Source organism: Dermacentor variabilis, chromosome 2 (assembly GCF_050947875.1).
Source record: "Dermacentor variabilis isolate Ectoservices chromosome 2, ASM5094787v1, whole genome shotgun sequence".
Classification (NCBI taxonomy): Eukaryota; Metazoa; Arthropoda; class Arachnida; order Ixodida; family Ixodidae; genus Dermacentor; species Dermacentor variabilis.
The window spans coordinates 228,767,069-228,787,591 of record NC_134569.1 but is presented as its reverse complement, the minus strand read 5'-3'; the positions used below and the strand labels follow the sequence as shown (position 1 = coordinate 228,787,591).

The 20,523-nt window shown below is 46.6% G+C and overlaps 1 protein-coding gene across 4 annotated transcripts in view; it reads left to right on the top strand.

Annotated features, from left to right (window-relative positions):
* Positions 1-20,523, top strand: part of LOC142573145 (uncharacterized) — a 123,338-nt gene that overhangs the window by 87,527 nt on the left and 15,288 nt on the right. For 2 of the 4 annotated variants that reach the window (XM_075682691.1, XM_075682690.1), the window contains one exon: positions 13,078-13,203. The exons of 1 other annotated variant lie outside the window; for it this stretch is intronic. In XM_075682691.1, coding sequence (XP_075538806.1) covers positions 13,078-13,203 — 126 coding nt within the window. Of the gene's footprint in view, positions 1-13,077; positions 13,204-19,421; positions 19,480-20,523 lie in introns of those variants that run through there. One more of the 4 variants, XM_075682694.1, reaches the window with a different exon arrangement.

Genomic DNA, 20,523 nt, shown 5'->3' with positions numbered 1-20,523 from the left:
AGTACACGAAGAAAATTGAGGAGAAGGCACACAGCTGACCGTCGCAAGCCAGCGACTCCGAATGCCCTACACAGCCAGAAACCATTCAACTCTAAAGGGGGTACCCCAAATTATCAAGGACAAAAGCTTAGAAATCTGGCCGTAGAAATGCCGCAGTCACAAAAAGAAGCAAGGAATAATCAAACAATACAAGCGCCACAAACTAATCGGGACAGATATTGGGGCGTTCCAGGAAACCGGCTGCTCGCCGCAGCTGCTCGGGTATGTCACCCTCCCCAACCAAAAAGAGAGGAAGGCGGTGAACCGGGTGTGACAAAAGGCCACGAAAATCGTAAGCCGACTACAACACACGGACGTATAGTGCGAGTTCGTTGAACTCACCACTTAGAAAAGAAGCAACGACAACACCTTTATACTCATGGTCCGCAGCCCACCCAGATAAAATTCCGACAACTTCGGAGGTCTCTTCGGAGAAGTGGGGAGGCGATAGCCAAGCAAAGCTGGGGATACAGCCGTGCAACACCAAAGGGCAAATGCTTAGCAAAAGCAACGAAGGCTAAGAGGCTCGAACTCATTAAAGCCTACGCATAATAATAATAATAATATTTGGGGTTTTACGTGCCAAAACCACTTTCTGATTATGAGGCACGCCGTAGTGGAGGACTCCGGAAATTTTGACCACCTGGGGTTCTTTAACGTGCACCTAAATCTAAGCACACGGGTGTTTTCGCATTTCGCCCCCATCGAAATGCGGCCGCCGTGGCCGTGATTCGATCCCGCGACCTCGTGCTCAGCAGCCCAACACCATAGCCACTGAGCAACCACGGCGGGTTTAAAGCCTACGCATAGACAACGAGAATATGAAGCAGCGTCATTGCAGGCACGTGCCTTGGTCTGACCTTCGCGAAGAATATGCTTGATGCAACATGGGAAGACACGGGAGACACTCGACAGTCACCACAATATACTGGTAGTCTCAGTCACTACAAATCCTGTCAAACGAAATTTAGGCACCATGAAAATCATGTAGTGGAAGGTGTTTCGAGAAACTACAGACGTTGACAGACTTAAGTTCACTCAAGCAGTGGAGTGAGGATGTCGGCAGCACATACAAAGCATAACGCTCCCCCCCCCTCTCAAAGAAGCAGCATGATGGAGGGAAACCCGAGGGGGCAGACGAAATACCTAGGGAACACCGACATACCAAGCTGCAAGGAGAAATAACGGTGCAAACAGTACTCGACATAGGACGAGCCCATCCCTATAAACGAGGTCCGCCATACGACAAAGACATCCTTCAAGCATACAGCCAAGGAAGCTCACAAAACCACTAACGCAGTGATCCGCAACCTCGAACAAGATAAAGTCAAAGATATTACAAAATCCGTAAATGAAGACTGGGAATGTGGGACAGTTCCAGAAGATGGAAACAATGACATCATACTTATCCCAAAATCGGGTAGGACCCCGAGTATAGACAACCTACCACCGGTTTCCTTCACATCCTCCTTGCGTAAAGTGTACAAGATCATCGTGCCCAATAGAGTACAAACACACATGGAAGATGAAGATCTCATGCTGCATAAAACGTTTGGATTTAGTCCTAAACTGTCCCCCGAGGACGTACTCCTGATAATTGGCGGAATGGGTGGTCGAAAGGGTTCCCCACACAGAGAACGCGTGATCACAGAACTGGACATTTAGGGCTTCTTACCAGGCTCCGTAGAAAACTTTGGCTATATGCTGGAAGTTGTTACGTGTCATCTAGGGAGCTTTCTGCAGCAAAATGTTTTCAAATAGGCTCCATTAATAGCTGAAATAGAAATATTTCAGCTCTGCGAACCCATGATTTCAGCTGGCGGGCTCCACTGCCAAGCAAGACGCTATCTCGACTCGCCCCGTCTATCCTACGCAAGCTAAATTCCTTCCCTGTGTCCTCCCATACCTGACCTCGAGTAACGCGAGACGCATACGTCAAAGGCTCCGCCTTCATATTTTTTTTTGCTCCTCGCTTTTTTTTTTCGGCGCTACGCACTTCCGCCGACGGCGTCGAGCACGAGCTGCTGTCTCGTGCGCTGGGCGCCGAGGCAACAGTGCAGGAGCTTCACTGCGCCAAGATTCTTGGCATGTGGATTAAAGTAAACCAAAGGGTGGACCACAAAAAACACTAAAAAATTCAAATACACAAGTCAGAAGAATTATTGCGAGGATCTCAAACTGGAGACGAGGTATGATGGAAAGAGGCACAATAAAGAGTCCACGCTATGGTTGTCAGCGGAGTCATCCACATCCTCCCGTATCAGCAGCGCGCTCAAAGAACAAGTAAAAATGAGTACGATATTGAGTAAAGCATACAAGACGGCTCTGCGACTGCCGACCAACACCTTCAATGAGAAGTTGAAGCGCTGGTAGCTCCGAAGCTGAGACTGATGCAGACGACAACGGTGCGCACAGAACTCAAAACCTTCAGATACGCAGACACGATCAGGAAAATGCAGGGAACCATGACACTGGAGGCATACGTACGGGAGACCAATTTAATAGCCACTCCCACCAAACGTGCATAGAGAATTACACCGCAGCCGCAGAGTGACCAGATAGAGAACGCTAAACCAGAGGTCTGGCGGACTAAGGAGCAGGAGATACGTGGACACCGCCACATACAAAGCAGAAAAGGAGTCAATCGCCAGTGTAGTAGATGGGCGCCTAAGGGAAGTAAGCAGTCCGTCGATACGCGCGAATGACGCTCTCGAAGCCGTAGAGGTGGCAACACCTCAGAAAGCAACGCGAAGGGAACAATTTTCAAGTTTCAAGTTTCTTCATCAACGATGTCAGTTTTACAAGGAATTGTATAGAGAATTAGCACTACACAGGGAGTCCCAAAGTTAGAAACTGTCAGGTTGGACTCCCATACATGAACAAAATAAAACAAAAACGAGGTACAGATCAAGTATTGGTTACGGTGACCTTACAGACAATTTCATAAAAACAAGGAACGATGCGCAAAAACAAGGATATAAAGCTGTTAAATAAGACAAAAATTGCGAAGAAACTTCTGTAGTGAACAAGTATTGCAAATTTACAATAGAATAATAATAGGAGAAATATAACATATAGTATAATAGCCAAGTGAATTATTATTACAGTCACAAAAGTCTGTTGTTAGGATGAAGATAGTTGCTGCATAAAATATTTCTTGACTTGGTTCTGAAATATATGCTCTGTGGGGGACGAGTTAATAGTATGTGGAATTGAATTCCACAGTTTTATTTCCGCAAATGTGGTAGTGAACTTGCCATAGTTTGTGCGCACTTTAGGTAAAAGACGATTATCGAGTTCACAGAACCTAGTAGTGTTAGTATTTACAAACGTTTCAGCAACAAAGCCATCTATGTATGCAATATTGCGAAATAACTTATAAATCACTATTGTTAACTTGAACTGAAAGAGCTGATGAAGAGGATGAATGTTTAAACTGCAATAAAGTGACGTTGAATTGGATAGAAAATGGCTGAAAGTAATGAGAAGAAGCCCCTGATTCTGCAGGCGTTGAAGTTGGCTGAGGTGAGCGAGGTATGTGTTACACCAGGCTTATACGCAGTAAGATAAATGACTGTGAATGTGTGCATGATAAAGGGAATGGATAATGTGCGGCTGAAAATATGAGCGGGTTTTGATTATGGCGCGTATTCCAAAAGAAATCTTACGGACAAGTGATTGCGCATGGAGAGTGAATTTCAGATGCTTGTCTAAAACTACGCCAAGAAACTTTGCGCTATGAGATATTGGTATTAAGTTGTTGTTAGGACACACAGATATTGATTCCGAAATTAGTGTCGGGAAGGAATGAAAAGCCATAAAAACCGTTTTAAGCGGATTGACGTGCAACATGTTCTTTCTACACCAGGAAGTTATGTTATGCTGATCAACGTTAACGTTTCGCTGTAGCTCGTCGACATTATTAGCGCAAGAAAAAATAGTCGTGTCGTCTGCATATAATATACATTCAGTAATGGTCAGAACATTAGGTAGGTCACTAATAAATAGTAGAAACAGCAGCGGACCAAGGATCGAGCCCTGAGGAACGCCTTGATATATGTTCTTAGAAGGTGAGAGTTTGCCGTCAATCTGAACAACTTGGGTAGGTTTCGTTAGGTAGCTAGAAATAAACTGAAGTGGCGGGCCAGTTACGCCGTAAGATTCGAGTTTATGTATTAGAATTTTGTGATAAATGGTGTCAAAAGCTTTTGTTAAATCTATAAATACACTTTAACAACCCTTCCGCACTCTCAAGAAGGATGTAGAAAGTACAGCAAAAGCGACGTGACCAGGACCGCGGCGGGCATGCTATAAGCAAGCCGAAAGCACAAATTCTTGAAAAACAACATAATATGGACCACTCGACACGAAGTCGTCGCGGTATGTCGCATGGTATATCGCATTCTCGAGGATAAGCTAAACGAGCGGGAGATCAAGCCGTGACTAGGGGACGTACTATTAGTCGGTGACAGCCTAAGAATTATATGTATACTGTCCAACTAAAACAAACTTTGCATGGACTTACCAGCCAATTAGATTCACCTATTAATTCGAAAACATTACATCGCTCATGAAGCGGAAAATCCGCCAGCGTGGCCATAGATGGTACAAAAAGTCACGCGGTCACGGCCAATCTACAGAAGGCGCCCGCTGCGTGCGTCACTGAGTTCCTTGAGGCACCACCACATTGCTCTTACGTCCGCGCATCCCATTCAGTTCGAGCCGCACTGGCGGGCAGACGTGTTTCTCCAAGACTGCGTGGCGGTGCCGAAAACATGTTTTTCGTGCCTGCTTGGAGCTTGCTTCTGTTGTTAAACTTGCTGGTTTTTTTTAGACGTTATACAGTAGGTTGGAAGCAGCAGGGCTACCCGCTATTAGATTTTTTTTCTTTCTCGCGTGTGCGTGTGTAAATCGGGTATATTTGGTTTTGTAGGATAGTCAGAGCGCCCTTTCGTGGCAAGTGTTTCAATATATGCGACCGTATGCGCCGTCAAGTCTTTTTAGTCATGAAATGGCTGGCTGGCTATGTGTGTCTACTTTCGTTAACACTATCGTAAGTTCTGCAAAGTTAAGTCTAGCTTGAGCCGAGGAAGCTTGAGCGCCCTGACTAGACGCTCCGACCGGCCGCCCTACTATGGAGCGCTAGGAATAATAAACCTTCGGGCGATACTTTACTGGCTTAAGTATACCGCTACAATTTTTTTCCATTTATTCTACACTTAAGCTTCTCTTGGAAAATCAACTGTTAGAGCTTTTGTAAACGTTTAACGTCTTCTTAAATATTCTTGAGTTGTCTGAATAAATTATGCGTGGTAGACCGTTTCGTGCTACAAAGTGTCTTAAAGGCATAAGAAAGGCTTTTGACGTCATGCTGGAGACCCTTTACAGGTGCACTCCTCGTGATGTGGCACCTGTTAAGAGCACCAGGTAAATTTTGTCTCTCCAACTAGAGCCACAACAAATAGTCGTCCTACGAAGTCGACTCCGGTGACTTCGAATGCGTTTGTCGAAGTCAAACAATGGCGTCCTACAGGAGCAGTTCTAGCATTGCTAGACTAAATCGGAAGTGTCTGCACGTATAGCCTCCGTGTATAATCTTCGTCACCAATGTTCGTGTCCGGGAGATCCAATAACTCTCTCGCCACTGTGCTGGATCGTCTCGCATGCCTCCGCACAGTATTTTGCTGCATGCTGTCCCTGTCAGTAAGGTCGAGAACTGACTATCGTAAGGGACGATGACTGGACGTTTTGCTTACTTATATGCGTCAATGTGTAATAGGTACCCGCCAACCCGAAGGATAATGTCGGCATTGAAAAAAGGGTCGATGTCATTGATGCAAGAGGTCGCCTTTGCAGATAGACCTGTGGGAATCGAGCTTACATGTTCGCTCAAGGCTTGCTACTGCACATGCTTCATCCAATAATTTTCTGTTTCAGTGATCTTTTCAGCTACTAGAGGACCCGTTTGCACGCTGTTCTAGCGTCGGCAGTCCTTGTTGAATCTAAATGTCCATGCCGTGAGCACTAGCAGCTTTTCGATTCATCTGTCGGTTTCAGTGTCCAGGCGCGCTATAACGTAAAACTATTCCAAACTTTTCTATTTCATCTCTGCAATCAGCCCTCCGCAATTGGTCAAAAACTTTTTTGGACCACCCCCATTTCACCTGTCTGTCACGCGACGTCACGAAAACCGCGATAGCTCCCCATCTGATATAACGTTTACACACGGATTATGCGCGATTTGACCGAACAAAAGAAAAGTAGTTATTTCTGATTCGACGTCTCCTAGCCATTAGCCCTCGGCTATTGGTCAAAAGTTCTCGGGCTGCGCCCATTTCCCCTGCCTCTCACGTGACGTCACAAAACCACAAAAACTCACCGCGTCAAAGTGACGTGCACGCGATAAAGATGTATTAATATGCCGAACAAAACTGAATTTTCTTCTGAATAGCCCCAGGCTGCCCCGTTCCGAAAGGAATAAAAGGTGGCTGCCGCCGATCTCGCAGGCACTGGCTACTCGCTCCTGTCGGAGAGCATGGGTGTATTGGCGTGTAATAAAACTTCTTGCGTGGTCGTGTAACGTTTTCGAGCACTTTCGGCACGTTTGCGACCTCGTTCCACCAACTCTTCTTTGCTGAGGATCCGTTTTAGCGTCATTGTTAAGTTTACGTTGCATGCCGCCGCGATTGTCGACGAGTCACCACAAGCAAAGTAAGGGAAAACGGACCAATCGCAGACGCCGTCGCCACCCTCGTCATACGGTTATCGATTTTCAGTGCAGTGGCTCGTCCCTATCGAATCCCTCTCCACTTTAGCGTGCTCCTCGCCTCTTGTGAGCCCAGTAAGTGAACGACAGTACCTTCGCCGATTATCCTGTCATCGAAACTGATATGTTCTGGCTGCGGTAGTGGCCATCGGTCACCTGACTCGCATAGGCAGTCTCTTCCATGCCACCACATATGGTTAGACAATGACTTATTCATTGAAACTCCACGTGTCTGTAGCTCTGCTGGATTCGCCTGTCGCAGACAACACCTCCTCATTGGAAGGGTCGTTGTTTTCCTTGGTCTCTCTCACTGTCTTCGACACAAATTGCTTCCACTTCGTTGAGTTGCCTTTTATTCAAGACAGCATGACTGCGGAATCTGACAGCAATATGCATTAGAGGTCCGTGTCAGTGATGGCATTTCAGACGCATTCAAGTAGCCCTGCTCCGATCAAGACACCTAGAAGCTACAGCCGTGGCAGTGACATTGTCTTGGTAGGTGCAACAAGTGATTTTGCGATCAGGAATTAGCATGTCGCTGAGCAGCTCGGTACGACGTAAAGCACTAGGCCGTATGTCAAAGGGCTTGCGTCGCAAAATACGTGAACCTGTAGTACACTCGGATATTTGATTCCCCTTCCAGGATGACCCGGTATGGAAACACTCTGCAAGCGTGGGAGTTCGCATACCCATTCATGTCGTTCTTTTGACAGGTCTTGCGGCAGCTGCTCAATCCAACCTGTGCCACGTGTCCATAAATTCTGGAAAATCTTGATAACAATGGTGAATTGCACAACAAATCCCGTTGGGTCGTATATCAGTGAAGCGGCTTAAAGCATGAATCACTTTGTATGACATCTTTGTTTTATAAATTAGAAAATGCTTGTGAAACAAAAACTGAAATAATTCGTGTGCAGATTCCATGTGATTCGATGAACTTTCGCGCTTGTCTCGTGGAGGACAGTCACTTATCTGCCGGTCGACTGGTTTTTATTCCCCAATACGTTTATCAAGTGATATGAGTTGGCGGTCCATTTCTGTAATGTCATTGCTGCCTCCTGCATAATCTCTTTGTCTTCTCGGAAGATATGAAGTGCTTCTTCATCTGTGTCTGCTCCACCCACTAGATCATCTCCCCAAAATGACTTGCTGAGAAGTGTTTCGGTACCTGCATTGCTTGAAGGTGCACTCATTAGATGGTGGAATATAGTTTCCTTCAGGAGGAATGAGCTTCATGTTGCTCCGAACATCCCTTCCGTCATTCTCTACTCCTGAATCTCATCTTCTGCGAAAGTTAGTGCTGTCTTTTGCTCCTAACAAAAGGAATAAAATAGCGTCTCTTTCTTTCACTGCATTATACATTTGAAGAAATGCTTTCTCGATGTGAGCCAGCAGAGCTATCCGGTGCGATCTAAAACGCAATAGTACTTTCACCAGATCCTGGTATAGCTTCTCACCCTTTCCGAGGCATTCATTTAATCGGCAGCACTCCTCAGCGTACAAAGAAGCGTTGAGAAAGATCCTCACATTTGTGGCTAGGGCGTGCTCTGGAATCACTTCTCCGTGGGAAATGTAATATGCTTTTGTCAGATTCAAAGGTGGGTTTCAACAATCTCCGCATGTCCAACTCGCAGAGGCATAAGAAGGTTTAGAGGCATACGCCTCTAAACCTTCTTGCTTGCTCGAAAGCCGTGACAAAAGTTTCCAAACTTTTTTTATTGCGACTTCTTTGTCACCGAGAGCTCGACATCTTCATTCCAGGTCAACGTCACCTGGTATCTCCTGTCTCGAAGACTTGGTTTCTTCGAATTGCTTCAATACTGGACTGAGCTTGTTCTCACTGTCGACGGCGTCTGATGTTCCCATGGTCTCAGGTTCCCCAAATGAGCGGAGAAATTCGTCGCCCCCTTGTATGTTCTTCTTTAGTACGCAGACCATGATACGCGAACTTGTTATATCTGATGTCATGCAGCTCCCTTTTCCTTGAACCATTCAGCCTAGCTTGGACTTCATAGCAATAAGTGTCTTATTTCTAACGTACCGAGTGACTTCACCCGTCGTCGCAGTTCACATTTGGTCGGAACCGATGACAACGCTTATGCCTGCTTCCCCGCGAACGGATTCGTACAGTCGTCGATCAGCGATGCCCTTTCAAGACTTATGGATTTCCACGACAAATGGCGAGCTCGTTACACTTGCCTCGATATATTGGCAAAATGTGTGGAATTTCTATCTCTTGCAAGACAGCTTCCGTGCCCGAGAAATGGATCCACAGACAGAGCTGCACAATACGCCGCTTGTGCGTTGCCCTACTCGACTTGCTTGAAAATGTGTCGAGCGCGATAATGGTAGAGCCTGCACACCGCTACTTCACCCCACGTGACAGCCACTTTGTGATGAGCTTGCGTTGACTGCTTCCGTCTATGGAACCTCTGATATATTGACCTGAAACGTCTGTTACCGCCCAAGCACGGAACGTCTGCAGTAGGATGTGTGTCTACGAATTCTTGATGATGTCCCAATTTTCTTCTAGAGATGTACATACAATCACGTTTATGCTTGGATTGATTGCGGGTATTCTGGCGTTTGTGCTGCCTGTTTCACATGTCTTCTGGTTTGCTTTCAACGGACCACATACAGCCGTCGCATGACGTCTTTGGCAGGTAGAGGACGTAACCTTGCATTTACAATCACATGCCTTGTTAACTTTTATCGTGAATCGAAGGCATGCCATGTCTCCAGATAAAATGTGCTTCTTTTGAGATAGTGGGAGATCAAGCGGGCAGACTTCCGTAGAATGCTGACATGATTAACAAGACACACAGTTCTCAAGGATTATCATTGTGTTCCTGTGGAGAACTAAAGAAGTGGAATTAGAGCCGCGAAAATGTCTAAATTGGTTTAGCGAATTCTCACTATAGCTGTTTTTTCCTCAATTATTCGCAAACTCGCTTTTCTCCGAGCTCTCCAACTCGATGCAGTACAACATAAATAGGCGTTCCAGCTCCGTGATAGATGCTGCAATACTGCTATTCCTTGTCACCCGTATGGCGCAAGGACCACTGATACTCCACCACTGTGTCACGTGGTACAGCCTGCAGCAGCAGGTCATACAGCGTGGATGAAAATGGTGTCTTGCGCAGCCCAAGGTATCCATTCCTCTGAAGTTGACGACTTGGTAGTAACTTTTGCGAAGAGCTATCAAGTTGCTTGAACAGACCGAAGGCAACATACGAAGCTTGGAGGAGTATTCCTGTACGAGTCGTTTTTCTATGAACGAAGCGCTCCTTGACCGTGTCGATGGTGTCCTTGTAGCAGGCTTCTCTGCTTCGAAGGCCCTCCATAGCCGATGCCACGTCACCTTTTAGGAAGTGCATCAGATAGGTGGCCTTGCCTGTTGCCATAAAGCTTCCGTTGCGGTTAATCATCTTGTAGAATTGTTTCCAGAAGTCATCCCTCGACACAAATACTTAGTAAAAGGGACCGTGCTAAAACTTGGGTAGCTTGGCTCCAGGCGCTTCCGGGTACTGGCCGCCGACGAAGTCCGAAGCTCCGGTGTTGATGACGTAGACTGAACAACGTGGTCTCGCTTGCCAAGTAGCTCGCTCATGGTGCTGGTAGAGTTCTTGTATTCCACAACGGGGGCTGCATTCTTGCTTGAAGTTTTCATCGGCTATTTTGCTCTCTTGTTCCTCGTTTATTTTGTTCAGCTCATTGTTGTTCGCCTTGAGACGTCCGTAAATAGCCTCAAGTTGATGTAAAATGGCTGTTTAACCACCTTGAAGAGCTCATACCTCGTTGATAATCCTGCGGCTCGGGGATCGTCTAAACGTCCGATTCGATCTCAGCCTCATGAACATCAATTCACTCGTAGCCTTCCGTTGTCTCGGGTAGTAATTCCTGGATATTTCGGTAGCAAATGATTAAGACGTGGTTTGGTTCACTGGTAAGTAGGGATGCTTAAAGCGCCATGAACACTATTTATGTTCAGCCCTTTTGGTAAAACGTGGCTGCATGTGCTCCTGCGAACGGGCTCCCTCTTGGAAAGAGGCGCTTCTTCGATCCGAAACAATGCCGAGCTTGAATCAATTCCATGAAAACCTTCCTTCAAGGAAGAACACACCGCCCCTAACCTTGATATACGTTTCGTGCATGCATGAAGCCGCGCATAAACGCACTGCACCCATGGCGCGCCCATGGTAGTGAAAACTCCATGAAACTTCAATTTATTTAACCATGGGTTGCATGCAGGCTATAATCCGGAAAATGGAGTGCTTAATTAAAATTTTTAGACCTATAAGCTCAGTTTAGCTTTTGGACCGCACATTCTACGAACATAAGATTATATTTCGCAGTGCAAAAAAGGTGAAAACCCTGAAAAGCCAACCCGGTTGCTATTCATGAATGGGTTTAGCATGCTCTGGGAGGTGGTTATTTGTGGCACAGTTTTCCATTAAGTGGTATGGGTGGCGCCAGTACGCCAGGGCCAACCGATACTTCAAGCGACACATCCTCATGGACCAGTTCGGAACACCGCGTGCAGTATCTGCTGCCGCCTCTAGTCGCAGATGCGCAGCGTCTCAAATGACAGAATTTTAGTCTTCGAACAGAGGCGGAGCATGTCAACTACAGCGGCTCAAAACGCTAGCTGTTACGAGAGAAGAATGCGAGAAAGTTTTTTTTACTACTATGCTTCAGCGGGCACGGTGCCACCAATATTACTGATACCATTGCACGGTGGCACCGCAACGCTGGGTGTTTCTATGACTGTGGCAGCCTGCAATATCTTTGAGAACAGCCCCGGAAAACGGTGAGGCACTCACAAGAAATCGAGGTTAGTTCTCGACATAAGCTATATGCTTTGACATTAGGCAAACAGTTGGCGCTGTAAGTTACGCCGTCGCACTTGTCATTGACTTCCCTGAAGCGTTCCTGCAAGTTCTCACGGCAAGGGCATTAGGCAGCTCTGGCACACTCAATTTGTAAACAATTTGTAAAAGACCTACGCGTTTAAAAACGTACGACGTTTATGAATGGACATTGTTCTGACATTATGTATTGAATTCGAAGCCCCCAACAGTGCTTAGATCTATTATGAGCGTTAAAGTTTGAGATGAAGTTGCACATTGAAAAAGAAAGATGGAAGGGAAAAAAAGAAAAAAAATAGCCTTGAGGAAGCATGCAAACACGTTGTTATACACCTTCAGATCTACATGCTTATTTAGAATGCATTCTACTCGCCACTAATCTATTATGGTATATTTAGGTCTAAGTGAAGTTTAACGTCCTAGTTATGGCTAGTTGTGTTGCACAGATGAGGCAGTAAATGTAAGTGGGATAAAGGTCATAAAAGATAAAGTGCTTAGGGGTGCCGGGATACGGACAGATAAGCCCGTCAAGTCTGGAAAATAACCCCCGTATTCTAGAACATGGCTTCGCTCAACACACCACCTCAACTCGAGAACGTGGATAGTGGCGCCGTCATACGACAGAAGTTGTTGTCAGTGCGTTTCAATGACGCACCACACAAATTCTTGAGAAGCGTAGGATTTCCCTTGGCTGAGGGGTGAACTCGGCCGCTTGATAATACAGGGGTAAGCGCCACAGGCAACCTATGCAGTTATTTCTCGAGAAAGGGATTTCACGAATTTGTTAACCATATTTGCGGTATGGCAAACCGTACGGTCATAAAACAAAACAAGAAAAGGGAGAACACGGGCGCTATAACTTAAAACTATTCGAAGCTCTTATATTCCAATTTATTCCAATTGTTATTCGAAGGGTGTGATTGGTTTGTTCTGACAACCCAGCGGGTGACCGCCCGATGCTTGCGGCGCGGTTACGCAAATTTGACGTCAGGAGATTGGAATAAAAACATATTGGACTAGTTTTACGTCATACGGCCCCATAAGTAATGTGCGTAGTGGAATGATGAAAATTTGTAAAAGACATAAAAAATTGACATTTTCCATACACTCGAGTGTCCCACAGTAGGCAACGAGTTATCATTGGTAGCTGCCACACTTTACACGCGACTAGTGAGGTGACGCGCTTTGTCAATCAAAGCCGTTTGCGGCCTCAAAAGGAACATCGTATACGTAGCAGTAATTGCAGGTTTTGCGCGAGGACTTGCAGAAGTGTCACATATCGGCCAGTTACCATGGTGGGTCACGGGTGCGGTTCTTTATGCAAGAATAAAAATACTATTTGCACCTAGCCAAGCACCAAAGCTAACGTTTTCGAAAGGTAAAAATTCTTCCTTCACTTTTCAGCTAACGTAAGTGGCCTACTACCAACTTTGTCTACAGACGAAATCGAACTGCTGGTATACCAGTTTCCAGTAGGTTACGGCGACAGGAGGTGCCTAATTCTAGGTCCTCCGTCCTACAAAGGTGAAGGTAAGATACTGATTTTATAAGTAAACATTAAGTACGCACTCATAGTTGATCTGAACTAGGTTTTACAAAAGCCTGCGCAAGCTATGCGCAATCCCCCCTGATGCATCATTTTCTTGTGTTTTGCCATAGTTCCACACGGCCTAAAGAAACAGCACAGCTTCGCTACGACGATTCAAATGGAAACTGACCCTGTCGACCTTTAATTGCCGAACTCTGTCGAGAGAGGCTAGCTTAGCAGTACTGTTCGAGGAACTATCAGACGTTGTTTGGGATACCATCGGTCTTAGTGAGGATAGAAAAACTGGTGAGGCTTATACGTTGTTGAATAACCGCCGTGTCCTCTGCTATAGAGGTCTCCCTGATAAGAAGCAATACGGAGTAGGATTCTTAATGCATAAGGACATAGCGGGCTACATAACGAATTCTACAGCATGAATGAGAGGGTAGCATTAGTCATAATTAAACCTAATGATAGGTATAGATTAAAGGTAGTACAAGCCTACACTCCAACATCCAGTAACGACGATGATAAAGTAGATCAGTTTTACGAAGAGGTTGAGTTAGCGATGAGAAAAGTTCAAACTTGGTATACAGTAGTAATGGTTGACTTCAATGTAGAAGTGGCGAAAAAGCAGGCGGGTGAACAGGCACTTGGCAACTACGGCGTCGATTCTAAAAACGTTTGAGGAGAGGTGCTGGTAGAATTCGCAGAAACCAATAAGCGGAGGATAATGAACACCTTTTTCCCGGAACCGTAGCAACAGAAAGTGGACCTGGAAAAATCCTAATGGTGAAACACGGAATCAAATTGATTTCATACTTTCTGCCGATCCCAGCATAGCGCAAGATGTAGAAGTGATAGGTAGGGTAACGTGCAGTGATCATAGGTTAGTGAGGGCTAGGATTCACCTCAATTTGAAGACAAAAAAAGTAAAATTGGTCAAGAAGAAACAGGTCAACTTAGAGGCAGTAAGGGTAAAAGCAGACCAATTTAGGCTGGTACTTGCAAACAAATTTGCAGCCTTAGAAAAGAGAGATGACGATGAATACATGTAGCTAAATAATGGAACCGTAACGAGGCTGGCATCAGAGGCAGCAAACGAAGTGGGAGGGAAGGCGCCAAGGCAGCCAGTAGGCAAGCTCTCCCAAATAACAAAGGACCTAATAAAGAAACGACAAAGAATGAAAGTGTCCAACTAAAGAGATAAGATATCATTTGCGGAACTGTCAAAACTGATCAACAAGGCGAAAATAAGTGATATTCGCAAAACAACGTTAGAAAAACTGAGGGAGCCGTAAAACATAGTCGCATCCTGAAATAAGTGAGAGGGAAACTTGGCATAGGACACATTAAGATGTATGCACTGAAATATAAGCACGGTAATATCATCAGCAATTTTGAAGGTATAATAACTGAAACGGAATAATTCTATACTGACCTGTACAGTACCCAGAGGACTCAGGAGAACTCTATTCGGAACGATAATGAACAGGATAAAAAACTCCTCCTATAACTAGAGATGAGGTCAGAAGCGCCTTGCAAGACATGAAACGGGGGAAGCAGCCGGAGAAGATGGAAGAACAGTCGATTTAATGAAAGATGGAGGAGACATAATGCTTAGATAACTGGCGGCTCTCAATACGAAATGTCTATCAACTACAAGGGTCCCAGAAAACTGGAAGAATGTAAACATTATACTATTCCACAAAACGGAGACCTTAAAGAACTGAAAAATTATAAGCCTATTAGCTTGCTCCCCAGTATTACATAAAATATTTACCAAAATAATGTCCAATAGGATAAGGGCAACACTAGACTTTAATCAACCAAAGGAACAGGCGGGCTTCAGGAAAGGATTCTCTACAATGGATCACATCCGTGTCAATTATCAGGTTATCGAGAAATTCGCATAGTACAATAAGCCGGTCTATAGGGCTTTCATAGATCACGAAAAATCATTTGATTCAGTAGAGATACCAGCAGTTATTGAGGCATTGCGTAATCAGGGAGTACAAACCACTCACGTAAATATCTTGGAAAATATCTACAGAGATTCCACAGCCAACTTAATTCTACACAAGAAAAGTAGAAAGATACCTATAAAGAAAGGAGTCAGCCAAGGAGACACAATTTCTCTAATGCTATTCACTGCGTGCTTGGAAGAAATATTCAAGCTATTAATCTGGGAAGGTTTGGGAGTAAGGATCGAGGGCGAATACCTCAGCAACCTTTGTTTTGCCGATGACATTGTTCTGTTCAGCAACACTGTGTACGAGTTAAAACTGATTGATGACCTTAACAGGGAGAGTGTCAGAGTGGGGCTGAAGATCAATATACAGAAGACAAGGATAATGATAAACAACCGGGCAAGGGAATAAGAATTCAGGATCGCCAGTCAGCCTCTAGAGTCTGTGAAGGAGTACGTTTACCTAGGTCAAGTAATCGCAGGGAACCCTGACCATGAGAAGAAGGTTCATAGAAAAATCAAAATGGGCTGGATCGCATACGAGAGACATTGTGAGCTCATTGCCGGAAGCTTACCATTATCATTAAAAAGGAAGGTTTTCAATCAGTGCATTTTACCAGTGCTGACATATGTGGCAGGGACTTGGAGACTGAAGAAGAAGCTTGAGAACAAATTAAGGACTGCGCAAAGAGTGATGGAACGAAGAATACTAGGCATTACTTTAAGAGACAAAAAGAGAGCGGTTTGGCTCAGAGAGAAAACGCGTATGGACGATATACTAATAGATATTTGGAGGAAAAAATGCCGCTGGGCAGGTCATGTAATGCGCAGATTAGATACCCGTCGGACCATTAGGGTGACAGAATGGGTACCAAGAGAAGGGAAGTGCAGTAGAGGACGACAGAAGACTAGGTGGTGCGACGAAATCAGGAAATTTGCGGGTGCTAGTTGGAATCGGCTGGCGCAGGACAGGGGTGAGTGAGTGAGTTAGAACTTTATTTAGGTCCTGAGGGGAAACCAATCCGGCGGCTCCACCCAGGTCGGGGCCGGTAGACAGAGTCCTTCGGCGACGGCCCGGGCCCTCTGGACAGCCTTGAGCTGAGCGATGAGCTCTGTGCTTCTGAGCGCTGAGTCCCAGGATGACTGGTCGGGAAAGTCCGTGCTCGTGTTGGCAGGGCACAGCCGGAGCATGTGTTCGAAGTTGTTGTATTCGTGGCCGCAGTGTGGGCATTCAGTAGGAAGGTCAGGATTGGTCCTGTTTAGTGTTGTTGGTGTGATGTACGTCCTAGTCGGCAACTGTTCTGTAAGTGATGGCCTGTGCTTCTTTGAGCTTTGGGTGAGGAGGAGGAAAATTCTTCGTGATAACCTATGATTTGAAGTGATTTCGTGGTATGATACGAGTGGGTCTTTGTTGTCTAGGTCCCTCCAGGCTGGGTTGAAGCGAGAGGGCTGACTGCAGACGCGAAATGTGAGTTCTCGCGCCAGTTGGTGTGCCCGCTCGTTCGGATTAGTCAGGAGGTCCGGAAATGTTGCCCATGTGGTCCGGGAACCATGTGATGTGTGGGGACGTAAGGTTGTCTCCTCCCGTTTCTTGAAAGAAGATGGTGTTGATAACCGTAGCTGCTTTCCTAGAGGCGAGGTCCGACGAAATGGTTCTAATAGCTGTACGTGAGGTTGAGTAAATGACTGACGCTCCTTTGCAGCTTCGAAGGGCCACCGCGATGGCCATTTCTTCTGCTTCGTGAGTGAAGTTGGTAACTACCGTGGCTGCGTTGACGAGTGAGCCGTGGGCGTCCACCACAGAGACCGCGTAGGCGCCTCGATTCCAATATCTGGCCGCGTCAACGAAGAGGACTTGCGTTTCGTTACGTTTGATGTTGTCAAGGATTGCCTTCGCTCTCGCTTTTCTCCGCCCTTCGTTGTGGGTGGGGTGTATATTTCATGGTATGGGATCGACGGTTATTGATCTCTTGGCGTTTGTGCATAGTTGCGACTTCTCTGGTGGCATGAAGAGGGGCTGTATGCCTGCTTCTAGTATGATCTCGATGCCCGCCCTTGTGAGTGAGAGCCGACTAATTTGGGAGTTTCGCTGTGCCTCAAAGAGTTCGGTTGCTGTGTTGTGTAGCCCCAATTGGAGGAGTCGTTCCGTACTAGTGTTTCTAGGGAGGCTTAGGACCTTTTTCAATCTCGTTCTGATTATTGTATCAATTTTATTCAGCTCCGTCTTCTTCCAGTTGAGGAAGGGGGCGGCGTAGGTTACGTGGCTGATGAGGAAGGCGTGAAATGCTTTCATGAGGTTGTCCTCTTTCAGTCCGTCCCTTTTGCTGGCGACCCGTGATATGACCCTGGTGAAGTTGAGGGTGCTCTTTGTGATGCGTTTTAGTGCCTCTGCGTTGTCATTGCTGTAAGACCCAATGACCATGCCCAGGACCTTGATTGTGTTACACCTGGAGATGTTTCCTCCGTCCCTGGTGTGAAGGTGAACGGGGAGGGAGCTAAGGGGCTGTCTCAGCCTGGGGCCTTGTTTGCACAGAAGGAGCTCCGATTTGCTGGGGGAGAGCTTCAGTCCCGTGTTTGCAAGAAAAGCTTCCGTGGTGTCCAGCGCTTGCTGTAGGTTCCGCTCCAGAGTGCCTAGCGGGCCGCTTGTGGAACAAATGGTGATATCGTCGGCGTAAATCGCATGCCCTGCCCCCGGGACTTTCGAGAGTTTGTTTGCGAGATCATGCATTGTGATGTCGAAAAGAAGCGGCGAAAGCACTGACCCTTGCGGGGTACCGATGTTACCTAGCATGTGCTTTCTGCTACTGTCTTGTCCGATGTTTATGGTGGCCGTTCGGTTATCCAAAAACGATCTTACGAAATTGTGGAAATTTACTCCGAGATCTAAAGTGGAGATTTCGTTGAGGATGTGCTCGTTCCTGACTGTGTCGAAGACCTTGGTTAGGTCGAACGCCAGGATGCCTTTTACACCCCTGTATTTGTTGTCTATGACGGCGTCCCTGATGAGTAGCATGGCGTCTTGTGTGGATAGTGATTTTCTGAAGCCTATGAGATTATGGCGGAATAGGCTGTTTTCAGGACAGGGGTATTTCGAGATCGCGGGGAGAGGCCTTCGTCCTGCAGTGGACATAAGATAGGCTTGCCCCACATGCCACTCATGCCCCACAGCAACGACATACACCACTCGTCAGCTGTCATCAGGTGAAAAAGAATACCAATATAGACTTAACTTTGGCTCCCTTATCAAGACGTAAAATGGAAATATTGCGAGTCAGCAGCTGAACCTCGACGGATTATTCAGCAGCCCGCGCGCTGAAGGTGACGTTGGCCATGATGATGAATATATGCAGTTGAAGCAGATTAAGGGTGAATATAATGCTCGCACTATTTTCCCCGCGCGCAGAAGTGGCCGACCTGGCCGCTGGTTATGGCAGCGAACGCCGTATAAAAGGCTTTAAACGCAAAATGTGCACAATCTCTGTAGCGTGGCAGTGGCCGTTGCAAGGCGTGACAAGGACAGTGAAGTGATAGCTTACTGGTAAAGTACGTTCCCGGACAGTGTAGGGCCCGATAAAGCGGGATTGAATCTTTTCGCGTAACCCAGGAGCTCAAACCAGGGTCCACAGCAACACTTCGTCTCTAGCTTGGAAGGAAACGGCACGGTGGGATGTACCATACCGAGTTTTGAGGTCTTGACTGGCATCAGTTTCCAGGCGGGCGCGGTGGTGACACCGCACAATGCGCATAATGAACTGAACTGCTGTTGTCGACGAGGGCACGCGCACACAAAAGAAAGAGACTTCGAGGAGAGCGATTGGTTGACGGTCATACACGAGGAATAATGGCGAGTACCCCGAAGTTCGTACCCCATAATGCAAGGCGGTGTTGTGTGTGGAAGCGACGAATGTCATCCCTATTGGTATTTTCAGGGTTGATATCATGTCGGACAGCGTGCTCTCAAGAAAGCGCTCTCTGAGGCTATTAGTTTGAGGGTGGTAGCTGTAAGTCGTCTTATGGATGCCTTCGCATGCGCGGAGAACGTCGCCGAGAGGTTTCGACAGAAAGGTCTTGCCACGATTATTCAAAAACGCACGTTCCAGGACATTGATAGACGGCTTCCAAGAAAAAGGCCGCAACCTCCTCTGTGCATCGTGAAGGTAGTGTGGCTGTTTCAGCTTACCGTATCAAGTGTTCTACAGCTGCGACTATACATCGATTACCTGAAGTTGGTATTGGTTGCGGTGCATACAGGTCGATACTAATGACTGCGAAAGGAGGTTCAGGACACGGTACAGGTTGGAACAGTGCAGCCGGAGGTGAGGTAAGTTTTTGCGGTGCTTGTAGAACGAGCACTAAGCCATGTATTTCGATACGCTGGTTGCATGTCTATGCCAATTAAGAGAGGTGGCTCCGGATTCGCTCCTAGGTTTTATGAACACCAAGGTGACCAGCAGTGGGTTCGTCGTGAAAGGACTCCAGTATCTGGGCCCGAAGTGATCGGGCAGGGACAAGAACCCAATCGTGTCCTTCGGGAGGAAACACGCACCGGTATATCATCAAATTTACGATCAACTGCTGGCGTTGCCGGGGGTTACGTGTGCGAGATCCGCGAAGACGTTTCATAATGGAGTGGCAGTAGGAGTCACTACGTTGGAAAGATGCAAATGTATGAGAACGGTTGGATTTTAGTCGGTCGAGAGCTGCGAGCGAAGGAACTGCACAAGATTCGACCCGAGGTTTGCTCATGGAAAGTGGTAGGCAAGCAGCTTTTGAAGACGGTGGTAGGTGAAAGCGAGAGAGAGCGTTGGAATCCTGATTTCTTTTCACATTTGTAGGCGGCGTTGAAGCTGTATTCATGGAAACCAAGTATCCAATGACCAAGAGTTCTTTAACCGTTAAGTTCTTTAACGTCGCCTCCAGCACAAGGCGCAGTGGTCAGTGACGACCATAAATTGGCGGCCTTGCAGATAAGGCGGAACTATATGAATGGATCGAACATCGGCAGACACCCTTACTCAGTAATCGCAGAATTTTTCTCTGCATCTGTTAGGGTACGACTGACATTTGCAACCACATGTTCTTGGGAATTCTTCTGACGCTGCAGAAGAACAGAGCCGATACCGTGGCCGCTGGCGGCAGTACGTATAAGAGTGGGTGTGGCGTAGGCGAAATGACAAAGCACAGGTTGGGTCGTGAGGGCACAGTTGAGGCCGTCAAAAGCAGTTAGGCATTCGTCCGACCACATAGGTGGCTCCGGACAGATTTCATGGAGCGGCACCGCAATGGTCGCAAAGTTGCGTATGAGACGCCAGAAATACAAAGCTAAGCCAAGGAAGCTACGGAAGCCTTTATC